This window comes from Bufo gargarizans, chromosome 4 (assembly GCF_014858855.1).
Source record: "Bufo gargarizans isolate SCDJY-AF-19 chromosome 4, ASM1485885v1, whole genome shotgun sequence".
Lineage (NCBI taxonomy): Eukaryota > Metazoa > Chordata > Amphibia > Anura > Bufonidae > Bufo > Bufo gargarizans.
In genome coordinates this window covers 195,164,571-195,184,784 of record NC_058083.1, presented here as the reverse complement: position 1 = coordinate 195,184,784, position 20,214 = coordinate 195,164,571, and the positions used below count along the sequence as shown (strand labels likewise).

Genomic DNA, 20,214 nt, shown 5'->3' with positions numbered 1-20,214 from the left:
GTGTGGTCTGTACAGTGCAGTGGGGTCTGTGCAGTGCAGTGGGGTCTATACAGTGAAGTGTGATCTTCTCAGTGTGGCAGAGGGTAGTGTGACCATGTACAGTGAGTACAGTTATGACTAGTGCAGTGTAGTAGTATGCCCAGGGTAGAGTAGTGCAAAAGAGTACGGTACCAGCGCTGTATATCAAGTGTAGTGAGTACAGTACCAGAGAAGTATATCCAGTGTAGTGCTGCGGTGAGTACAGTACCAGTGCTATACACTCACCTAAAGAATTATTAGGAACACCATACTAATACGGTGTTGGACCCCCTTTTGCCTTCAGAACTGCCTTAATTCTACGTGGCATTGATTCAACAAGGTGCTGATAGCATTCTTTAGAAATGTTGGCCCATATTGATAGGATAGCATCTTGCAGTTGATGAAGATTTGAGGGATGCACATCCAGGGCACGAAGCTCCCGTTCCACCACATCCCAAAGATGCTCTATTGGGTTGAGATCTGGTGACTGTGGGGGCCATTTTAGTACAGTGAACTCATTGTCATGTTCAAGAAACCAATTTGAAATGATTCGAGCTTTGTGACATGGTGCATTATCCTGCTGGAAGTAGCCATCAGAGTATGGGTACATGGTGGTCATGAAGGGATGGACATGGTCAGAAACAATGCTCAGGTAGCCCGTGGCATTTAAACAATGGCCAATTGGCACTAAGGGGCCTAAAGTGTGCCCAGAAAACATCCCCCCACACCATTACACCACCACCACCAGCCTGCACAGTGGTAACAAGGCATGATGGATACATGTTCTCATTCTGTTTACGCCAAATTCGGACTCTACCATTTGAACGTCTCAACAGAAATCGAGACTCATCAGACCAGGCAACATTTTTCCAATCTTCAACAGTCCAATTTTGGTGAGCTTGTGCAAATTGTAGCCTCTTTTTCCTATTTGTAGTGGAGATGAGTGGTACCCGGTGGGGTCTTCTGCTGTTGTAGCCCACCTTTCTTTCCCATTCTGACATTCAGTTTGGAGTTCAGGAGATTGTCTTGACCAGGACCACAACCCTACATGCATTGAAGCAACTGCCATGTGATTGGTTGACTAGATAATCGCATTAATGAGAAATAGAACAGGTGTTCCTAATAATTCTTTAGGCGAATGTATATCCAGTGTAGTAAGTACTGTATCAGCGCTGTCTATCCTGTGTAGTGAGTACAGTACCAGCGCTTTATATCCAGTGTAGTGCGGTGAGTACAGTACCAGCGGTATTTATCCAGTGTAGTGAGTACAGTATCAGCGCTGTCTATCCAGTGTAGTGCGGTGAGTACAGTACCAGTGCTATATATCCAGTGTAGTGAGTACAGTATCAGCGCTGTCTATCCAGTGTAGTGAGTATAGTACCAGCGCTTTATATCCAGTGTAGTGCGGGGAGTACAGTACCAGCGCTATATATCCAGTGTAGTGAGTACAGTACCAGCGCTGTCTATCCAGTGTCAAGACAAATGGTTGGACACAGTGCCGGAGGACACATAAGTAAACAATAAACATTATATATTCCCTTTTAGTTCCCTTTCACCCGAGCGAGGTCCAAACATTGAACTCGCATCGTGTGTCAGGGAGAACACCCATCCTGACCTCCCAGCACTGACGGGGTCACATAGCATTGTATTGATTTATGATGCTATGTAACCCTTAGGCCCCTTTCACACGGGCGAGTTTTCCGTGCGGGTGCGATCCGTGCGGCGAACGTATGGCACCCGCACTAAATCCTGACCCATTCATTTCTATGGGGCTGTGCACATGAGCGATGTTTTTAACGCATCACTTGTGCGTTCAGTTGAAATCGCAGCATGCTCTATATTTTCCGATTTTGACGTGACGCAGGCCCCATAGAAGTGAATGGGGTGTGTGAAAATCGGATGGCATCCGCAAGCAAGTACGGATGCCGTGCGATTTGCACGCATGGTTGCTAGGAGACCATCGGGATGGAGACCCGATCATTATTATTTTCCCTTATAACATGGTTATAAGGGAAAATAATAACATTCTGAATACAGAATGCATAGTAAACCAGCGCTAGAGGGGTTAAAAAAAATTAAAAATAAATTTAACTCACCTTAGTCCACTTGCTCGCGAAGCCCGGCATCTCCTTGTGTCTCCGCTGCTGATGAACAGGACCTGGGGTGAGCTACTCCATTAAATAGAGCTTAAGGACCTTCGATGACGTCACTCCGGTCATCACATGATCTTTTACCATGGTGAATCACCATGGTAAAAGATCATGTGACGTACCATGTGATGACCGGAGTGACGTCATCGAAGGTCCTTAACCTGTATTTAATGGAGCAGCTCACCCCAGGTCCTGTTCATCAGCAGCGGAGACACAAGGAGATGCCAGCTTCGCGAGCAAGTGGACTAAGGTGAGTTAAATTATTTTTTTTATTTTTTTTTAACCCCTCTAGCGCTGGTTTACTATGCATTCTGTATTCAGAATGCTATTATTTTCCCTTATAACCATGTTATAAGGGTATTTTCAGAACATCAATCCCAAGCCCGAACTTCTATGAAGAAGTTCGGGTTTGGGTACCAAACATGCGCGATTTTTCTCACGCGAGTGCAACGCATGACAATGTTTTGCACTTGCGCGATTTTTTTCTGCGCATTTTCCCGCAACGCACCCGGCTCTTATCCGGGCAAAAAAACTCACGCCCGTGTGAAAGAGGCCTTAGGCCCCTTTCACACGGGCGAGTTTTCCGTGCGGGTGCGATGCGTGCGGTGAACGCTCTGCACCCGCACTGAATCCTGACCCATTCATTTCTATGGGACTGTGCACACGAGCGGTGATTTTCACGCATCACTTGTGCGTTGCGTGAAAATCGCAGCATGCTCCTCTTTGTGCGTTTTTCACGTAACGCAGGCCCTATAGAAATGAATGGGGTTGCGTGAAAATCGCATGCATCCGCAAGCAAGTGCGGATGCGGTGCGATTTTCACGCATGGGTTCTAGGTGACAGTCTATTCACTGTATTATTTTCCCTTATAACATGGTTATAAGGGAAAATAATAGCATTCTGAATACAGAATGCTTAGTATAATAGTGCTGGAGGGGTTAAAAATAATAAAAAGGTTAACTCACCTTCTCCTCTTGTTCGTGTAGAGGCCGGTCTGTTCTTTAGCTGTGGGCTGAAGGACCTGTGGTGATGTCAGATCACATGCTCCATCACCATGGTGATGGACCATGTGATTGGAGCATGTGATCTGATGTCACTTCAGGTCATTCAGCCCATAGCTAAAGAACAGACCGGCATCTACCCGAACAAGAGGAGAAGGTGAGTTAACTTTTTTATTATTTTTAACCCTTCCAGCACTATTATACTAAGCATTCTGTATTCAGAATGCTATTATTTTCCCTTATTACCATGTTATAAGGGAAAATAATACAATCTTCAGAACATCAATCCCAAGCCCGAACTTCTGTGAAGAAGTTCGGGTTTGGGTACCAAACATGCGCGATTTTTCTCACGCGAGTGCAAAACGCATGACAATGTTTTGCACTCGCGCGGAAAAATCGCGCATTTTCCCGCAACGCACCCTCTTATCCGGGCAAAAAAACATGACGCCCGTGTGAAAGAGGCCTTAGAGGTCTGGAATGTATTACATAACACTAGACCGGACAAGTCATCAATATCAGATCGGCAGGGGTCTGATACCTGGCACCCCCGCCGATCAGCTGTATGAGGAGACAGCGTGCGCAGTGTGCAAGTCCCACCTCCCGTATCTCTTTATGAGTGCTGCTGCTTTGCCATAGGTATAGCAGCAGCGAGCATGATAGGTCATCAATATTAAAAGCCCAGAGAACTGCTTTAATAAAAGTTGATCAATAAATTATATATCCCCCAGGATGGTACTATTGAAAAGTAGAATCCCATGTGAACGAAGGTTTATTTGCCCAAAACAGAATTAAATCAAAAGTATGCAATCAATTCATATTTCTACACTGGAGGATCTAATCGAAATGAGCTCAGAAGGCCCTTCACTTGAGCCATTTAATCCCGAGCCCTGTGTTACATGCTGGTTTGGATATAAAAGAAACAGGATGGCCAAGTGATGCTGCTGACATTTTGACTGTTTATTGGGACCAATAAACCCTAAATTTTGAACCATGTGATAAAAGTTCAAGTTTTTAAGTTCAGCTGTAAGAGGACCAAATGGAATGAGAAGGAGGAGAGAGATGCTGGACACTGCACACAGTAATGCCTCATTCACACATCAGTGTTTGGTCAGCGATTTCCATCAGTGATTTTTGAGCCAAATTCAGGTTTTCGGCTCTAAACACAGAACAGATGCAGATCTTTCCCTTAGGCTCCTTTCGAACGAGCGAGTTTTCCGTGCGGGTGCAATGCGTGAGGTGAACGCATAGCACCCCACTGAATCCTGACCCATTCATTTCAATGGGTCTGTGTACATGAGCGTTTTTTTTCACGCATCAGTTCTGCGTTGCGTGAAAAACGCAGCATGTTCTATATTCAGCGTTTTTCACGCAGCCCTGGCCCCATAGAAGTGAATGGGGCTTCAGTGAAAAACGCATTGCATCCACAAGCAAGTGCAGATGCAATGCGTTTTTCACTGATGGTTGCTAGGAGATGTTGTTTGTAAACCTTCAGTTTTTTATCACGCACGTGAAAAAGGCATCAAAACGTGGACACGTGAACAAGGCCTAACTCAGACAATAATATAATCACAACTTCACACGCTCTGTAGTAAATGCAATTACTATATGTGACTTGAAAAAAGGAGAAAACAAATGGTCTGAAGATGTAAGGCCTCATGCACACGACCGTTAGGTTTTTTGCGGTCCGCAAAAAACGGAAGCCGCCCATGTGCCTTCCGCAATTTGCGGAACAGAACAGGCGGCCCATTGTAGAAATGCCTATTCTTGTCCGCAAAACGGACAAGAATAGGACAAGTTCAATTTTTTTTTGCGGCCCCATTTAAGTGAATGGGTCGGCATCCAAGTCGTCAAAACAGCAGTTTGGATGCGGACCGAAACAAGACTGAAAAACTGTACCAGATCTGCAATGTTTGGACTTGTATTTTAGCATCCATATACTGGATGCAACATCTGGACCCAGAGGGGTTACACTTAACTTGAATATCCATAGGATTTAATGGTTAATTTCAACTCTGTAGAACTGTCGGGGTACAGTTGAGGCAGACGTAATACAGATGTTAAATGTGGCAATATTCTGACTTTAAGCAAATCTAAGTTTTTGGAGGCACACCATCATTGCCTGCATCGTTATAGGAACATTCATTCTAAATAAGTCTATGAGTACAGTAAAATATTGAACTATTGTCTTTTTGATAATTACATTACAGATTGTCTAAGTGAAATACCTGTAAGATCTCTTTGGGCTCTGTGTGGAAATATATCACTGTACATATCTTCCATGAACTGTGGGATAGTCTGAGTGAAGAAGGATAAATCCATGTTGTTACGCAAAAATTCCTCTGCCTTGCGCAGCAAATTTAGGAGAACTTGGAGATAGGAACGGAGCTCTGCAATAATTCCATATAATAATTACAATTAACATTCATGTGATATAAGCCAATTGCTCAATATCAAACAAAAAGCCTATAAAAGTATGCGCTTTTCTCAGACAGTAACTCACTGAATGGTTGGTTTTATTTCAGCCCAGGGAAACTGTCAGCTCCAACAGCTGTCCTAAGTAGGAACTCAGCCCTTTTAATACGGTCATGAAATTAATATTTACAGCCTATATTAGCACTATATTTTTAGTTGGTGTCTTGTAACTGGGCTGTCTTAAATTATTCATAATGGCTGCTATTCTCCTGCACGGTAACTCTGCTGACTACAGGATCTAACGCCCATATATTACAGGTGTAAATGTTCTAGTAGTAACAATTAACCTCAAGGCATAATACAGGCCAAACATACCAGAAAGAAAGCAGTATGTGCATCCCATAGGACTCTGTGAACAAGGAAGCATTGCAGAAAATCTATGACTATATATTTTCTGCAGAAATTATGAATATATGATTATCGGTTTTATAGTTTCTTCTTCTTTTTTCTCCTGGGTCTTGTAGAAAATGTTATTGCTTGTTCTTTGTCATGCCGCTAACTCACCTTTTACCGAATTGTATGTATTTTGAGGGTTTCCAAACAACAAGAATTTTCCGGATTGGTTGAAACTGTTTAGGGAAATCTTTGCTATTTAATGAGTAACTGAAATTATGTTTGCATGCATCATTCAACCAAGGTACATGGTGCATTCAAAGATATATAGATTGACCCCATGCCGACAAGTGTTACTTTAAAGGGACACTTCCTTTGAATTGTTTTAATCACATATTAACAACCTATGTTTGACTTCTCTGTGTAATTATTTTTAATAAAAAAAAAATAGGTTGTTTATTTTCTGGAAATAATTTTTGAAGCCGCTCCATATATACTAGTTCCTGCCCAGTTTTTATTTAATCTCTGTCTGGACTTTTAGCATGGTAAAAGAGTGTCACTTAACACTCTTTGTCAGACCATCAGTCAGACCAGGAAGCAGTGGGAAGTGGTGACTTAATTAGGGCCCCACACATCCCCTGTGCTATCCAAGTAATATGGCTGTGTATCAGGCAGTGGGTGTTGACCCACTGTGCCAACTAACCAGTTTGACTTTGGGCTAAACCTAAAGGCATTGTCCTTGCGGTTCCCTGGGATTCAACCTTTAAAACATGTACAGGGATCTGGACTTTGCTGCAGGGAACCAACCAGGCTGCTACCTCCTAGATTAGTCCTGGTGTAGTTGATGGCTAACCCAAGGGGGTCAGGGACACTGGTGAGAAGCACCAAGGACTCAGGCAAAAAGCATAGTCTGAATACAGTCCAAAGTCAGGGAAGGCTGAGTACTTGGGTATTCCAAATAGCAATTCCTAGGTCAGGGCAGGCAGAGTATGTGCGTAGTCCATGTCACAGTTTCAAAATAAGGAGCAGAATCAGTAGACTGGCAGGGTACAGTACAAGAGATCACCTTCACTGGTTACTAGAGACTAGAAAACCTCAAAGCTCAGGCAAAGGAGTGAATCCACAGCCCAGCTAAATAGCAAGGCTGATCAGCAACTTAGTCATCAGCAGAGCTGGGAGCAAAAGGGAAGGATTAACTCCCGCAGTGCTGAAAAGAAGGTCACTGAGCAATAGTCCCAATACACAGAGGGAGAGTGGAGCAACGCCTGTGCCTGCCTGGGACAGCAGGACAGCGGAGGACACGGGCCTCCAGCCTAACAGGCTGATTATAGGACTTCTCACATTACATTTACCAGTGGCCTGTTCTTCTGGATGCTTTCTCCCCTCTCTTTCCCTTTAACTATAAAAGGACAGTATTCCTACAGATTATAAATAATTGCTGTTTGGGGGGGGGGGGGATATGTAACAAAAAGTAATTGTTTAAGGCTACTGTATTGTTCAATGCTACTGACAAGCTAGCTAGCTTTACTAAATACCCATATTCCCCATGCAATAACAGTTCTGGAGCACCTTTTTGTATAACTATATGTTGTGTCATTCCTCTTGTGTCATTATTCTTGAAAAGATTATGAAAGAATTGCCAGCAGTCTGCTGTGAAGGTCCAGATGGGCGTTACCAGTTGGAGGTGTGCACAGTTTAAACTGGCAGCACTAATTGGATATGGCAGGTCGTGCAGGTTCTCTTTAATGATAACTGGATAACCCAAGTAAATTATTCTTAGAATCTTGTTTAAAAGTTTATCATCAGACAAGTAACATTTCCATTGATCTTTGAAGTAATGAGCTGTTAATGATCATTTACTGCAATGGAGCATTAATCAGCAAGAAGTGACTGAACAGCTGAACATAAGATAATTGGATGCGATTCACGTAAGGACTCACCGCATCTTCTCTGTCTCTGCCTGCATTTCTCCTCTGCTAAACGTGTACAGGCCCTGGGGCTGAAGGGAGCTGGACAGGACTGTTTGTAAAAGGAACACAGGGGGCTCATTTCTGACTTTGGATTATTTTGCTGACTATCTGTCATTGCACCCAGCTCAAAGCATGAAGGCTCCCGGCTTGGCGTGGATTCTGCAAAAGAAAAAAGATTTCTTACTGAATTCAAGAGTCATTTATGGTATTATTGAGATTGCAATAGTCTTCTGTGGGATTCATACAAATAATCCCACCAGCAACATGCTAGACTAGCCTGGCTGACCAGTGTGTCAGTGTGTCAGTGTAAAAAAAAAAAAAAAAAGTCAAATGATTGGCCTAATTTGTCCGATTTTGCAATACAAGTAACCTCGCCAATTACATTTTAGCAGACAGAAGTATGGCATCAGCCACGCACACAACTGTAGTTTTGGTCTGCATTCAATCTGAATTTACTGCAGATCGTATGTGGACCCATTCATTTCTATGGGACCGCAAAAAATGCGGACAGAACATGGATGTCATCGATGTGCTGTCCACATCTGTGTGGCTGTTCCACAAATGATAGAACATGAGCTATTCTTGTCTGTTTTATGGACAAGAATAGACCTTTCTACTGATGGCAATGAGAAAATTGCATATTTTTGCAGATCTGCTCTTTGCGGACTGCAAAACAGATACAGCGATGTGCATGAGGCCTTAATCCCATGTGTATGGTCAGCTTGAAGCATAGATGAGTCCAGCGCTACAGGGAAAGAGCAACTCATTCACAGGTTTAACACATGATACTTGTTAGTGACCAGAAAAGATCGCTACCTTATCAGCCCTAGGTCCAGATGAGTATATGTGAGTACAACTAGTCCTATGGGAAAGGGATTGCTATAGTGAAATAATATGATTTACTAGGCCATTATTTATGATAACCTTGTTGTTGGGACTGAGAATATTACATTGGCTGCACCCCTTATAGTTAAACCCTTATCCACCATGCAAAACATAAATTAAAAGGTAAGAACTAATTCTAACCTGAAGAAAAAAGGAAGAAAACTGTTTGTGATAGTGGTCAATTCTGTGAAAACACGGACATGTGCAAGCTAAAAATATCTAGGGACAAAGTTGAAAACTGACTAGATTGCCAATTTCTTTTCCAAATTATGGAATCAGAAATGACTTGGGACACGATTTAACAAGAACTATTAATTTAAAGACTATGTATACCTTTGGGGCATTTTTATCGCATTTTACTCATTTTGGGCTAAAAATTATTTTCTTAATTGGTCTTTATTAAAAATGTTCAGCTGTTTCTGAGATACAGGGGTTAATAAATGAGTCTGTTTGCAAGCTGTCCCTTTGATTTCTTTGAATCCAATCAGCTGGTATCTCATGTAGAACTCCTATCTATGACCTCTTAACCTTATAAGCCATATTTTATTATTCCGATAAGAATTCAGCTATAGTAAGTATAGCCATTTATGAGGTCAGAAGATTAGAGTAAGAGATTTACATGAGCCCTGAACATTTTTAATATAAACCAATTAAAAGAATGATAACCCAAAGTAAGTAAAATGCAATGATAAAAAAATGTCCCAAAGGTGTCCATAGCCCTTAACACTGTCTTGTCCTTTAAAATGCAGACACTACAAACAGCTCACATTGACCTCAACTTATTTCCTTAGGCTACATTGACACGACAGGGAAAAACGGACTTGGATCAGATGTTTTTTTAACGGCGATCACACATTCGTATTAAGAACAATAGTAGTCTATGGGGTTATTCACGTGATACATTTTTTGATGGCCAGTGAATAATGGACATAAACAAATAGACCCACGGCTAACATATTAGGTGAAAAGAAATGTGGACACATGGAAACATTTACAACAATGCACAAATAGCCAGAAAGATATAAAATCACCCATTTTATAACATGATCAGTTGCTAGTCAGCTGATTCTACAACAATCTTTGGCAATTTAACAAGGCAGATATTTGACAGACTAATAGCTACTGGTCAATTCTTTAAAAGTGAGGGAAAAAAAACTTTTGCAAATCAGACATGCAACATGTCTAGAAATATTTCATAAAAATGGTGCAAGGACAGGCACCACTGTATACACCAAAGGTATTTTATAGGCTTTATTAAATGACTCCCTTGGTTTTTATAGTGGATATACAGTGAGGAAAAGAAGTATATGAACACCCTGCAATTTTGCAAGTTCTCCTACTTAGAAATCATGGAGGGGTCTTAAATTCACATTGTAGGTGCATTCCCACTCTGAGAGACAGAATAAAAAAAAAATAAAAAATAAGGAAATCACATTGTATGATTTTTAAAGAATTTATTTGTCTTGCACTGCTGAACATAAGTATTTGAACATCTGAGAAACAGCAAAAATTCTGGCTCTCAAAGACCTGTTACTGTGCCTTTAAAAAGTCCACCTCTACTCTACAATCTAATTTAGTAGAACCTGTCTGAGCTTTTTAAAGACACCTGTCCACCCCACAGTCAGTCATACACCAACTACTACCACGGTCAAGACAAAAGAGCTGTCAAAAGATACCAGAGACAAAATTGGGCACTTCCACAAGTCTGGAAAGGGCTACGGGGCAATTGCCAAGCAGATTGGTGAAAATAGATCAACTGTTGGAGCAATTGTTAGAAAATGGAAGAGGCTAAAGATGACTGTCAGTCTCCCTCGGACTGGGGCTCCATGCCAGATATCACCTCATGGGGTACTGATGATAAAAAAAGGTGAGGAATCAGCCCAGAACTACAAGGGAGGAGCTGGACAATGACATGAAGAGAGCTGGGACCACAGTTTCAAAGGTCAATGTCGGTAGAACACTACGCCGTCATGGTTTCAAATCATGCATTGCACGCAAGGTTCCCCTGCTCAAATCATCACATGTCCAGGCCTGTATGAAGTTTGCCAATGACCATCTGGATGATTCAGAGGAGGCATGGGAGAAAGTCATGTGGTCAGATGAGACCAAAGTAGAACTTTTTGGTCTCAACTTCACTTGTCGTGTTTGGAGGAACAAGAAGGATGAGTTGCATCCCAAGAACGGCATCCCTACTGTGAAGCATGGGGGTGGTAACATCATGCTTTGAGGGTGCTTTTCTGCAAAGGGGACAGGACGACTGCACTGTATTAAGGAGAGTATGAATGGGGCCATTTATTATGAGATTTTGAGCAACAACCTCCTTCCCTCAGTCAGAGCATTGTAGATGGGTCGTGGCTGGGTCTTCCAACATGACAACGACCTGAAGCACACAGCCAGGATAACCAAGGAGTGGCTCTGTAAGAAGCATATCAAGGTTCTGGAGTGGTCTAGCCAGTCTCCAGACCTAAATCCAATAGAACAACTTTGGAGGGAGCTGAAACTCTGTGTTGCTCAGCGACAGCCCCGAAACCTGACAGATCTAGAGGAGACCTGTGTGGAGGAGTGGGCCAAAATCCCTGTTGCAGTGTGTGCAAACCTGGTAAAGAACTACAGGAAACATTTGACCTCTGTAATTGCAAACAAAGGCTTCTGTACCAAATATTATTTTCTCAGGTGTTCAAATACTTATGTTCAGCAGTGCAAGACAAATACATTCTTTAAAAATCATACAATGTGATTTCCTGCATTTTTTTTTACGTTCTGTCTCTCAGAGTGGGAATGCACCTACAATGTGAATGTCAGACCCCTCCATGATTTCGAAGTGGGAGAACTTGCAAAATCACAGGGTGTTCAAATACTTCTGTTCCTCACTGTAGGGCTTAGAACTGCTTTATTTATTACTTTAGAGACTCACAAGAGACTCACATGATTGTCCCTACCCAACCTTCTGCTTATGGATTTGTGAGACTGCAGATTATTTGTTAGTTCTGTCCCAGAATCAAGTGCCCCTAAACTGAGATGCTGTACAAATGTGCTAGTCTTGCTACTCTTCATAAAGTGGACGTGTACACAAATATGTAAAAGACAGTAATATTGTTTTATTTGTGCAGAGTCAATAACTGCATTCACTGGAAACACAACACTTCTTGATACTGATAATCATTCATATATTTCAAATATCCTTACTCTTCATTTGGGTCCTGATCCAGTCAATGAAGGCTGTTACTCTGGTGTAAACCCCAGGCTTCCCTCTCTCTCCACAACCATCCCCCCATGAGGTAATGCCATATATTACATATTGCTTAGAGGAAGGATCTTGGCAGGTCAAAGGTCCACCAGAGTCACCCTGTTATTGGAGAGGTAAAGGAGGACACATTTATCAGGCCATTCTCTGTAAATAGTGCACTGTTTTAATTTTACTGTGTAATTCTATATGACATTTACATATCCTGAACATAAAAACTAAACATTTTTCCTGTAGATTTCAGATTTATGGAGGGGAAATTACCTGGCAAGAGTCTATGCCCCCACTCAGATAGCCAGCGCAGAACATAGTGTTGGTCAACATATCCTTTCCTAATGTGCTCCTGCATGATTCTTGACTCAGAACTGGCACACGAGCTTCCATTATAACATCGGATGGAGGGCCATCTGTTTCAGAATACAACAGAAGGAAAGTGCAGTATATTTACATGTCTTATAAACCATGAAATATGATATGAATATATTTTACTGAGGAAGAAGGCTGTTTTTATTATAGAGACAAATTTGACCAGTGCCAAGTATGGGACAACCTAGGGGCAGTCCCGAAATGGAAGTCTAATAATTGGCTTTATCTATTTATTGACTTGCATGTTTGGAAAGAGTACATACATTGGTAATGAGGTAACACTGAGCAGACTAATATTTCCAAGTTGCCTGCCCCTAACTGATTATGTAAGTATGTGCACAGAAAGTGATGGTAGAAAGATGCTAAAATATTCATAAATTTGGGGTTACACACAGATGTTTTGTAGTGTGACAACTACAATTTCAGCTGTCCCATGTCTTACACAGAGGGGGATAGTTATCAAGACTGGCATTCCCATATGTCAGGCTTAATCCCCATGCACTGGAGTAAGATGTGCTTAATTTAATAAGAGGCAGTTGCCTCTTAATAAATAAGCCGCATCTCTGGGAGTCCATGTGCTAGAAACTGAAGTCTACGCCAGCCAGCAGCTATAATTTACTCCAGGTTTTATCACAAGTTATAGTAAATCAGGTGGGCAGCAGGGAGCATGTGCCGTCATTTGTGACTTTTATATGCAACAATAGTGGGGTAAAAGCTTTAATAAATGTCCCCCAGCGGCAGATTTGCACAAGCCTTGCTTGAACACTTGGTAGCCCATGTCTATTATTGATAGCTTAAAGGGTTATTCACATCTCAGACATTTATGGCAGATCCACAGAAAATATCTTAAATGTCTGATAAATGCTAGTGCCATCTCTAGAAAAAGGATCCCCTGACCCCATCCTGTTGGCTCATAAAGGTTGTAGTAGGTGGCCAAGTTTACTGAAACAGACAATCACTGTGCTTTGCCCATAAAAATGGATGGTAGTTAGGGAAACAGCATATGACAGTGAGCTTGGCTATTTCCGTAAATCTGCCAACCTCTTGCAGCCTAGATGAGGTGGCCATCAGGACAGGGTGAGGTAGGCTGAGGTTGGGGAACCCCATTCTAGAGATAGGTGAGACTTCTGGAGGTGGGACCCATATCTATAAGACATTTATGACATATTCTGAGGATCTGCCATAAATATCTGAGATGAGAATAACACTTTAAGCTTTGCCACTCTTCTGATATCAATAATAAAGACAATATGCTTGTAAGCAAGGGTTGTGCAAATCTGCTGAAAGCTGTCAGAGCCTGTTAATGTGCCATAAATAGAAGAAAAATGAAAGAAATGCTCCAGCACCACGGTGGATAGTATGAAAGTCCCGGTCTTTATTGTCACCAAGAATCCAGGTGAGTACAGCAATCACAAAAAACACTGGTGGTCCCCGGTACCCCGGATCTACGCGTTTCGAACTGTCGTGTTCTTAGTCATGATCCAGGCTCCTGGATCATGACTAAGAACACGACAGTTCGAAACGCGTAGATCCGGGGTACCGGGGACCACCAGTGTTTTTTGTGATTGCTGTACTCACCTGGATTCTTGGTGACAATAAAGACCGGGACTTTCATACTATCCACCGTGGTGCTGGAGCATTTCTTTAATTTTTCTTCTATTCCCAAGGGACTGGCTTGAGTCCGCTCCGTGCACCGCCGTGTAGGACGATGAGGTGAGCTGGCTATATCCCTTTCTGTACCACAATGTGCCATAAATGTCTGAGATGAGAATACCCCTTTAAACCATGTGATTATAAAGTCAGAAAGAAGTTACAATAACAAGTTACAGGGAGCTAAAGGGAGAATCCATTCACATTGATCATCTCATAGATACAGTGCATGTAAGAAGATCAGATTGGAGAAGTCTGTGACTAGAGATGAGCGAAGCGAGCTTCGCATGCTATATCCGAAGCCGCTTCACCCAAAAAAATCTTATATAATACTGTACAGAGATTCGTCTCTATACAATATTAGAATGCATGGGATCCGATGAGCCGAAGTGAGTTATTCACAAAGTCACGCAAAACTTAGTTGAATAACTTCGGTAATTGATTATTACAGTGAAAAAACACTTCAAAGCTTGGAACTAAACTCGGCTTGGTTTCGAGTGGTACCTTGGAACCAAAGCCGAGTTCTGTTCCAAGGTTTTTCAGTGTAATAATCAATTACTGAAGTTATTCAATGAAGTCTCACGCGACTTTGTGAATAAATTACTTCGGCTCATCAGCCCATTCTAATACTGTACGGAGACAAATCTCTATACAGTATTATAACTAATATTTTAGCGAAGCGACTTTGGATGCAGCATCCGAAGTCGCTTCGCTCATCTCTATTTGTGACCTTGGACCACCACTGATTCCCAAAAGTTTATTTTGACTAGACCTCACCTAGAATTAAGCTAGCCCAGGGATGGGAACACTGTGGCTCTCCAGCTGTTGTAAAACTACAACTCCCAGTATGCCCAGTCTGCCTACAGCTATCAGCCTACAGCAGGGCATGATGGGATTTGTAGTTTTACAACAGCTGGAGAGCCGCAGTTTGCCTATCACTGAGCTAGCCAAACACATTCATTAGCTGTTGGTCAGCTGTCAGCTATCTCTCCTGACTCCACCATATGCATGCACATTCAGTTTGGCCGAACCTCTATGTGTATCCAGAGGGAAGAGAGGAGAAAGGCCCCAATGCACATAGGTGTATTGTGGGCCAAACCCGCTGTTCTCATTGGGTTTGGCTGACAATACAGTAATGTGCATGGGGCTATGACTCATGCAGTGTTTGTGTCAGCTTTTAATCAGTTTCTCAAATCCAGTGGATCCAAAAGGAATGAAAAGTCGAACAGAAATAATGACACATCTCCGCTTTTGGATCCACTCATATAGAGACTTAAAAAACGGCATCAAAAACTGCCAGAGACACTGCATGTGTAGATCCAGTGTTAGGAGGAGATACTGGTAGACTAACCTTCATAAAGGGAGCCCCACCCAGCAATGTAGCAGCTTGTTCCAGGAGATGGCTCCACAGGTACTGAGGGGAGACACACCGGAATTGCTCTTGAAGATGATGTTACCGTGCTTGTTAGCTCCACCAGTGCAAGGTCGTTATTAAATGTTTTCTGATTAAACTATGGGGGAAATATATGAGATGAGATCAGAATTATTGGCCATTGACAATGAATCATTAAGGGTTGAAAATAGTTGGGTTCCTTGAATGTAAAACATTTTATAGTGCAGGGATCAGCAATCTTTGGTACTCCAGCTGTTGTGAAACTACAACTCCCAACATGCACACTTACTTAGCTGTTCTTGTAACTCTCATAGAAGTGAAAGGAGGATTCTGGGAGTTGTAGTTTGAGAACAGTTGGAGGGTCTGAGGTTGCTTATCCCTGCTATAGTGTGCAACAGCACGGGTATACCCAACAGGAGGCTGGATGTCAGCATCTTACACTCTTGGCTGCATTTTAGAAAAAGCAGTGCTAGTTCCAAGTAATGGCCAAATGCCTGATAAGAATGGGTGTAGCTACAGATGTAGCAGGATTAACACACAAACTCTTAACTCAAATGTCTTAACTCATCGTGTTATCTTGAAACAAAAGCCATTGAAAAGCAATTGAAGGTGTTTGCTTAATGCATTTAGTTTAGATAACACGTCTCATCCGTACCTCACTTATGGACAGAGGCGGGGCATTGCTAACGGTTTCTAAGGTGGGAATGTAGCTTGTACTGTGCCAAAGAGACAAATGAGTGCATTTCGTCATTAGTGACAGATGTGCAGATCACTGTATATTTATTTATTTTATGCACTTATATGGCGCTACTATATTTCGAAGCGCGTTACAGACATTCGCATCCAACTGGCTCACAATCTAAGGTTCCTAACAGTACATCTTTGGAGTGTGGGAGGAAACCGGAGTACCAGGAAGAAATCCACACAAACACAGGGAGAACATACAAACTCCATGCAGATGTTGTCCTAGGTTGGATTTGGACCTAGGACCCCAGCGCTGCAAGGCACCAGTGCTAACCACTGAGCCACCGTGCTGCCATATGTATATGCAAAAAACAGCCAACAACATCCCAATTAAGAATGCTTGGAAAGTACTGACGTACATGTTTACATAGTACATGAAGATTCGGTTTTGCAAGTGTCTTCTTAAAAGATACATTTAACTTTATTAAATAGAAAACATGACATTTCTTTTCATCGCCATGTTTTAGGGGCAGTTCTAGACATTTTAGGCCATTTTTCATTGTTTTAGACAAATCACTTGCCAACAATGTGTATGCATATAGACAACAAGATACTTAAAGAATCTTTAGCCAACAATCTGCCTTAGAAACCAAGGTTCTGAATAAACTGTAAAATAAAAAAGGTAAGGCTCTATCTCTCCCTTTTGCAAGAAATCTTTGTGGCTTGTTATTTAGGTTCAGTACCTTGGGATGGGTTATAATCCTATTCACTTGATAGACCTTTTTTCCAGTTTCTTCTTCGTTCAGGTTATATTCCCCAACGACAACCGTCCAATGCAGCTCATTAATATTTCTGCAAGAAATTACACATTTTATAATCTAATCTTCTATTGTTTTTCATCCACACATATAGCTCTCCGATACGTTCATGAGCTGGCCAGATCTTACTAGATTGACAGCATAAGGAAAAGATTTTCAATAGATATTTTCAACACAATACACTATACAGACAAACAATCTGCAATAACATAATCAACATGGTATAATCTTACTAGCACAAGAAATGCTAATTTAAAGATTATTTGTCTCATATACCCATTAAAGCAATGTGCAGCAGTTAAGACCCAAACATCTCCAAGCAGGACTCCTCCACACATAAGCTCTCCATTAACTCGAATGTTAACCAGCCATGGCCAAGATCCAGGTGAAGTAACGCTTCCTCCAACTATGCGACCTTTGGGTATAGTGTTGTTGGGAGATGATATGGCTTGTCCACAGGCCACTGATGAAGAGGAAATAACAGTTATTCCTGTATATCTTTTAGGTATTCTGTATACAAACAATCCTCAAATGTTATAATATCAATGTTATTTGCTTCTGGCTGAGTACAATGATGCAAAGGCTCCCTCACAACCTCTGGCACTCCAGCGGTTCTGAAACTACATCTCCCAGAAGCCTCCCTTCATGGGAGTTACAAGAACAGCTGATTAAGCGTGCATGCTGGGAGTTGTAGTTTCATAGCAGTCGGAGTGCCAAATGTTGCGAATCCCTGGCCTATACCATAAAAAGTATTGGAACGTGGCAGGCCTGGGGTTGATTATTAGACCCAGACTGACATAGCAACTCCTCAGCACCCACCCACTGTATCACAGGGTACGGCGGTTGGCTGATGGGTTCAACTCAGACTCCACAGTCAGCATTGACCGTGGCATCTAAGTGGTTAGACTGCTGGAACTGGAGTTATCTCTGATCCTGGTAGTAAGAGCAGGGTCCCAGCTGTACCCTACATGTGATGGTTCAGGCACAGCTCGTGAACCTGCACCATTACAGTGCTATAATAGTAAGCCACTGATCTTTAACTGCTTACCTGGAGCACTGTATTATTACAATGCTGAGCAGGGAGGGGTTCATATAGAAGAGACATTTTAAAAGATATTAAAATTGCCTAAAGGGAATCTGTCAGCTCCAAAACACCCCCCAAACTAGAGTACAAACTGGTTTTATTTTCATACTCCATTCAGACACTGTGCTACCTCAAACCAGCAGTAAATGCATTGAGAGGACTCCTCTTTGAGTCCTCTCCATTACCTGCATGAGCAGGAGTGTCCTCTCGATGCATTTTACTGCTGCTTTGCCGAAGCACCGTGTCAGAATGGAAGTGAGTATGAAGATAAAAATGACATAAGCCTACTCTGTGTCACTTACACAAGTTTGGGGGTGTTTCGGGGCTGACAGATTCCATTTAATGTAAACAGGAGAGTAATATTATTTAAACAAGTACTTTTCTAATCACACATCAATGCAATTACTAGGATTAGATGGGTTGAAATCAAGACTGGCCAGCCATACATGTAAGATGCCAAATATTCATTTGGCTGATTCAGCCAAAAGCTATCACTCCCAATCCCTCCAAACAAATGCATGCACGACTCGGCTCAGAGTAGGAAGAGGGAAGGCAAGCTGCTAGACCCTTATTTTCCCTAATATCTGCCCCCATATACAGTAGTTCTGGTGGTCCCAGTGAAATCAACAGTTTTAGCGGACAACCATCTAATGTATACGGTCAGCTTTAGATCATTGTCAGGGAATTCCTATAGACATTACATTATCAGCAGATCTTCTCAAAATCACTTAGATCCACCAAGAAAACTTCACTCTTGCATATTTCCAGTCTATCAATAAAGGCTCCACTCTGTACAGTAATATTTTATTCACTTTTGAAAAGCCTGAGCATTCTGACCTGGCATTAAATTGAGCTTTGGATCATAGATCCAAAGTTAATTAATTAAAAAACATCACTTTTAATGTTGTTTTTGTGCAAGACTTTGGTGAATTACTACTGTATTCCTATCTACTGTACGCATTTAGAAACATTTTGAAATAGGAATCCGAAGTGGGCTTTGGTACCGAGGTACCAGCCAGTACCAAAGCCCACTTCGGATTCCTATTTTAAAATGTTTCTAATTACGCAGATAGGAATACAGTAGTAATTCACTGAAGTCTTGAGCGGCTTTGGGTGAGACGGAGCCAATACCTTTTAACGCTGTAAGGAAACAGCATTAAAAACAACGTTTTTGAATGAATTGACTTTAGATTTCTGATCTGAAGCTCGTTTCACAAGCCTACTTATGAATCCTTCAGGATTTTCTATATTTTTGCTTAAATATGATCAAAAACAACATCAGATTTTCACACAAGTCCTAAAAGTAGATACATTCAAACAAATCAGTAAAAGATATTAGACTTGGTCCTATATCACATGTCTCACATGTGAGTGGCAAAAGTATGTTAACCTTTGTTCTCAGCTTCTGGTGTGACCCCCTTATGCAGCAATAAATGAAAATAAAAGTTTCCAGTAATTGTTGATTAGTCTAGAATATTGGCTTTGAAGAATTTTAGTCCAGAGTTGACGCTGTACAAAACAGCTTCAACCCTGCTATGTTGGTGGGTTTCCTCCTATGATCTGCTCACTACAGGTCCTTCCACAATATTTCTATTGGATTAAGATAAAGACTGAATTGGCCACCCCAAAGCTTTAAATGTATTCTTCTTTATCCATTCTCTGATAGAACGACTTGTGCGTTTAGGGTTGTTGTCTTGATTCATGACCTATGTTCCCTTACAACTAGGGCTTATTCACTCGACCGTGTGAAGCCCATGCCCGTGTTGTGGACCGCAACTTGCAGTCCACTAAGCACGGGCACCTGCCATGTGGCAGCCGCATAGGGATTGTGGCCCCATTTACTTGAATGGGTCCGCGATCCCTCCGTTCCGCAAAAAGATAGAGCAAGCTCTAACTTTTTTCGGTGCGGAAGCACAGAACGGAACCTCAGAAAGCACTCCGCAGTGCTTCGGTAGTGTTCCATTCCGTGGTTCCGTTCCGCATCTCCGGATTTGCGGACCCGTTGAAATTAATGGGTCCGCATCAGTCCACGGAATGGGACCCGTGTATTGTGGATCCGCAAATGCGGTCCACAATACGGGCACGGGCTTCACACGGTCGTGTGAATAAGCCCTTAAGCTGATGGAAAGATGTCCTAACATTTTCC

General features: G+C 42.0%; 1 protein-coding gene across 6 annotated transcripts in view; it reads right to left on the bottom strand.

The window, feature by feature from the left end:
- The window catches only part of PRSS56 (serine protease 56), a 76,542-nt gene that overhangs the window by 25,028 nt on the left and 31,300 nt on the right, over positions 1 to 20,214 (bottom strand). For all 6 annotated transcript variants that reach the window (XM_044289975.1, XM_044289979.1, XM_044289976.1 and 3 more), the window contains 7 exons: positions 17,261 to 17,447; positions 16,910 to 17,018; positions 15,441 to 15,600; positions 12,338 to 12,480; positions 12,016 to 12,175; positions 7,915 to 8,103; positions 5,395 to 5,556 (listed from right to left, as the gene is read on the bottom strand). In XM_044289975.1, the coding sequence (XP_044145910.1) occupies positions 5,395 to 5,556; positions 7,915 to 8,103; positions 12,016 to 12,175; positions 12,338 to 12,480; positions 15,441 to 15,600; positions 16,910 to 17,018; positions 17,261 to 17,447 (1,110 nt within the window). The remainder of the gene's footprint in view (positions 1 to 5,394; positions 5,557 to 7,914; positions 8,104 to 12,015; positions 12,176 to 12,337; positions 12,481 to 15,440; positions 15,601 to 16,909; positions 17,019 to 17,260; positions 17,448 to 20,214) is intronic.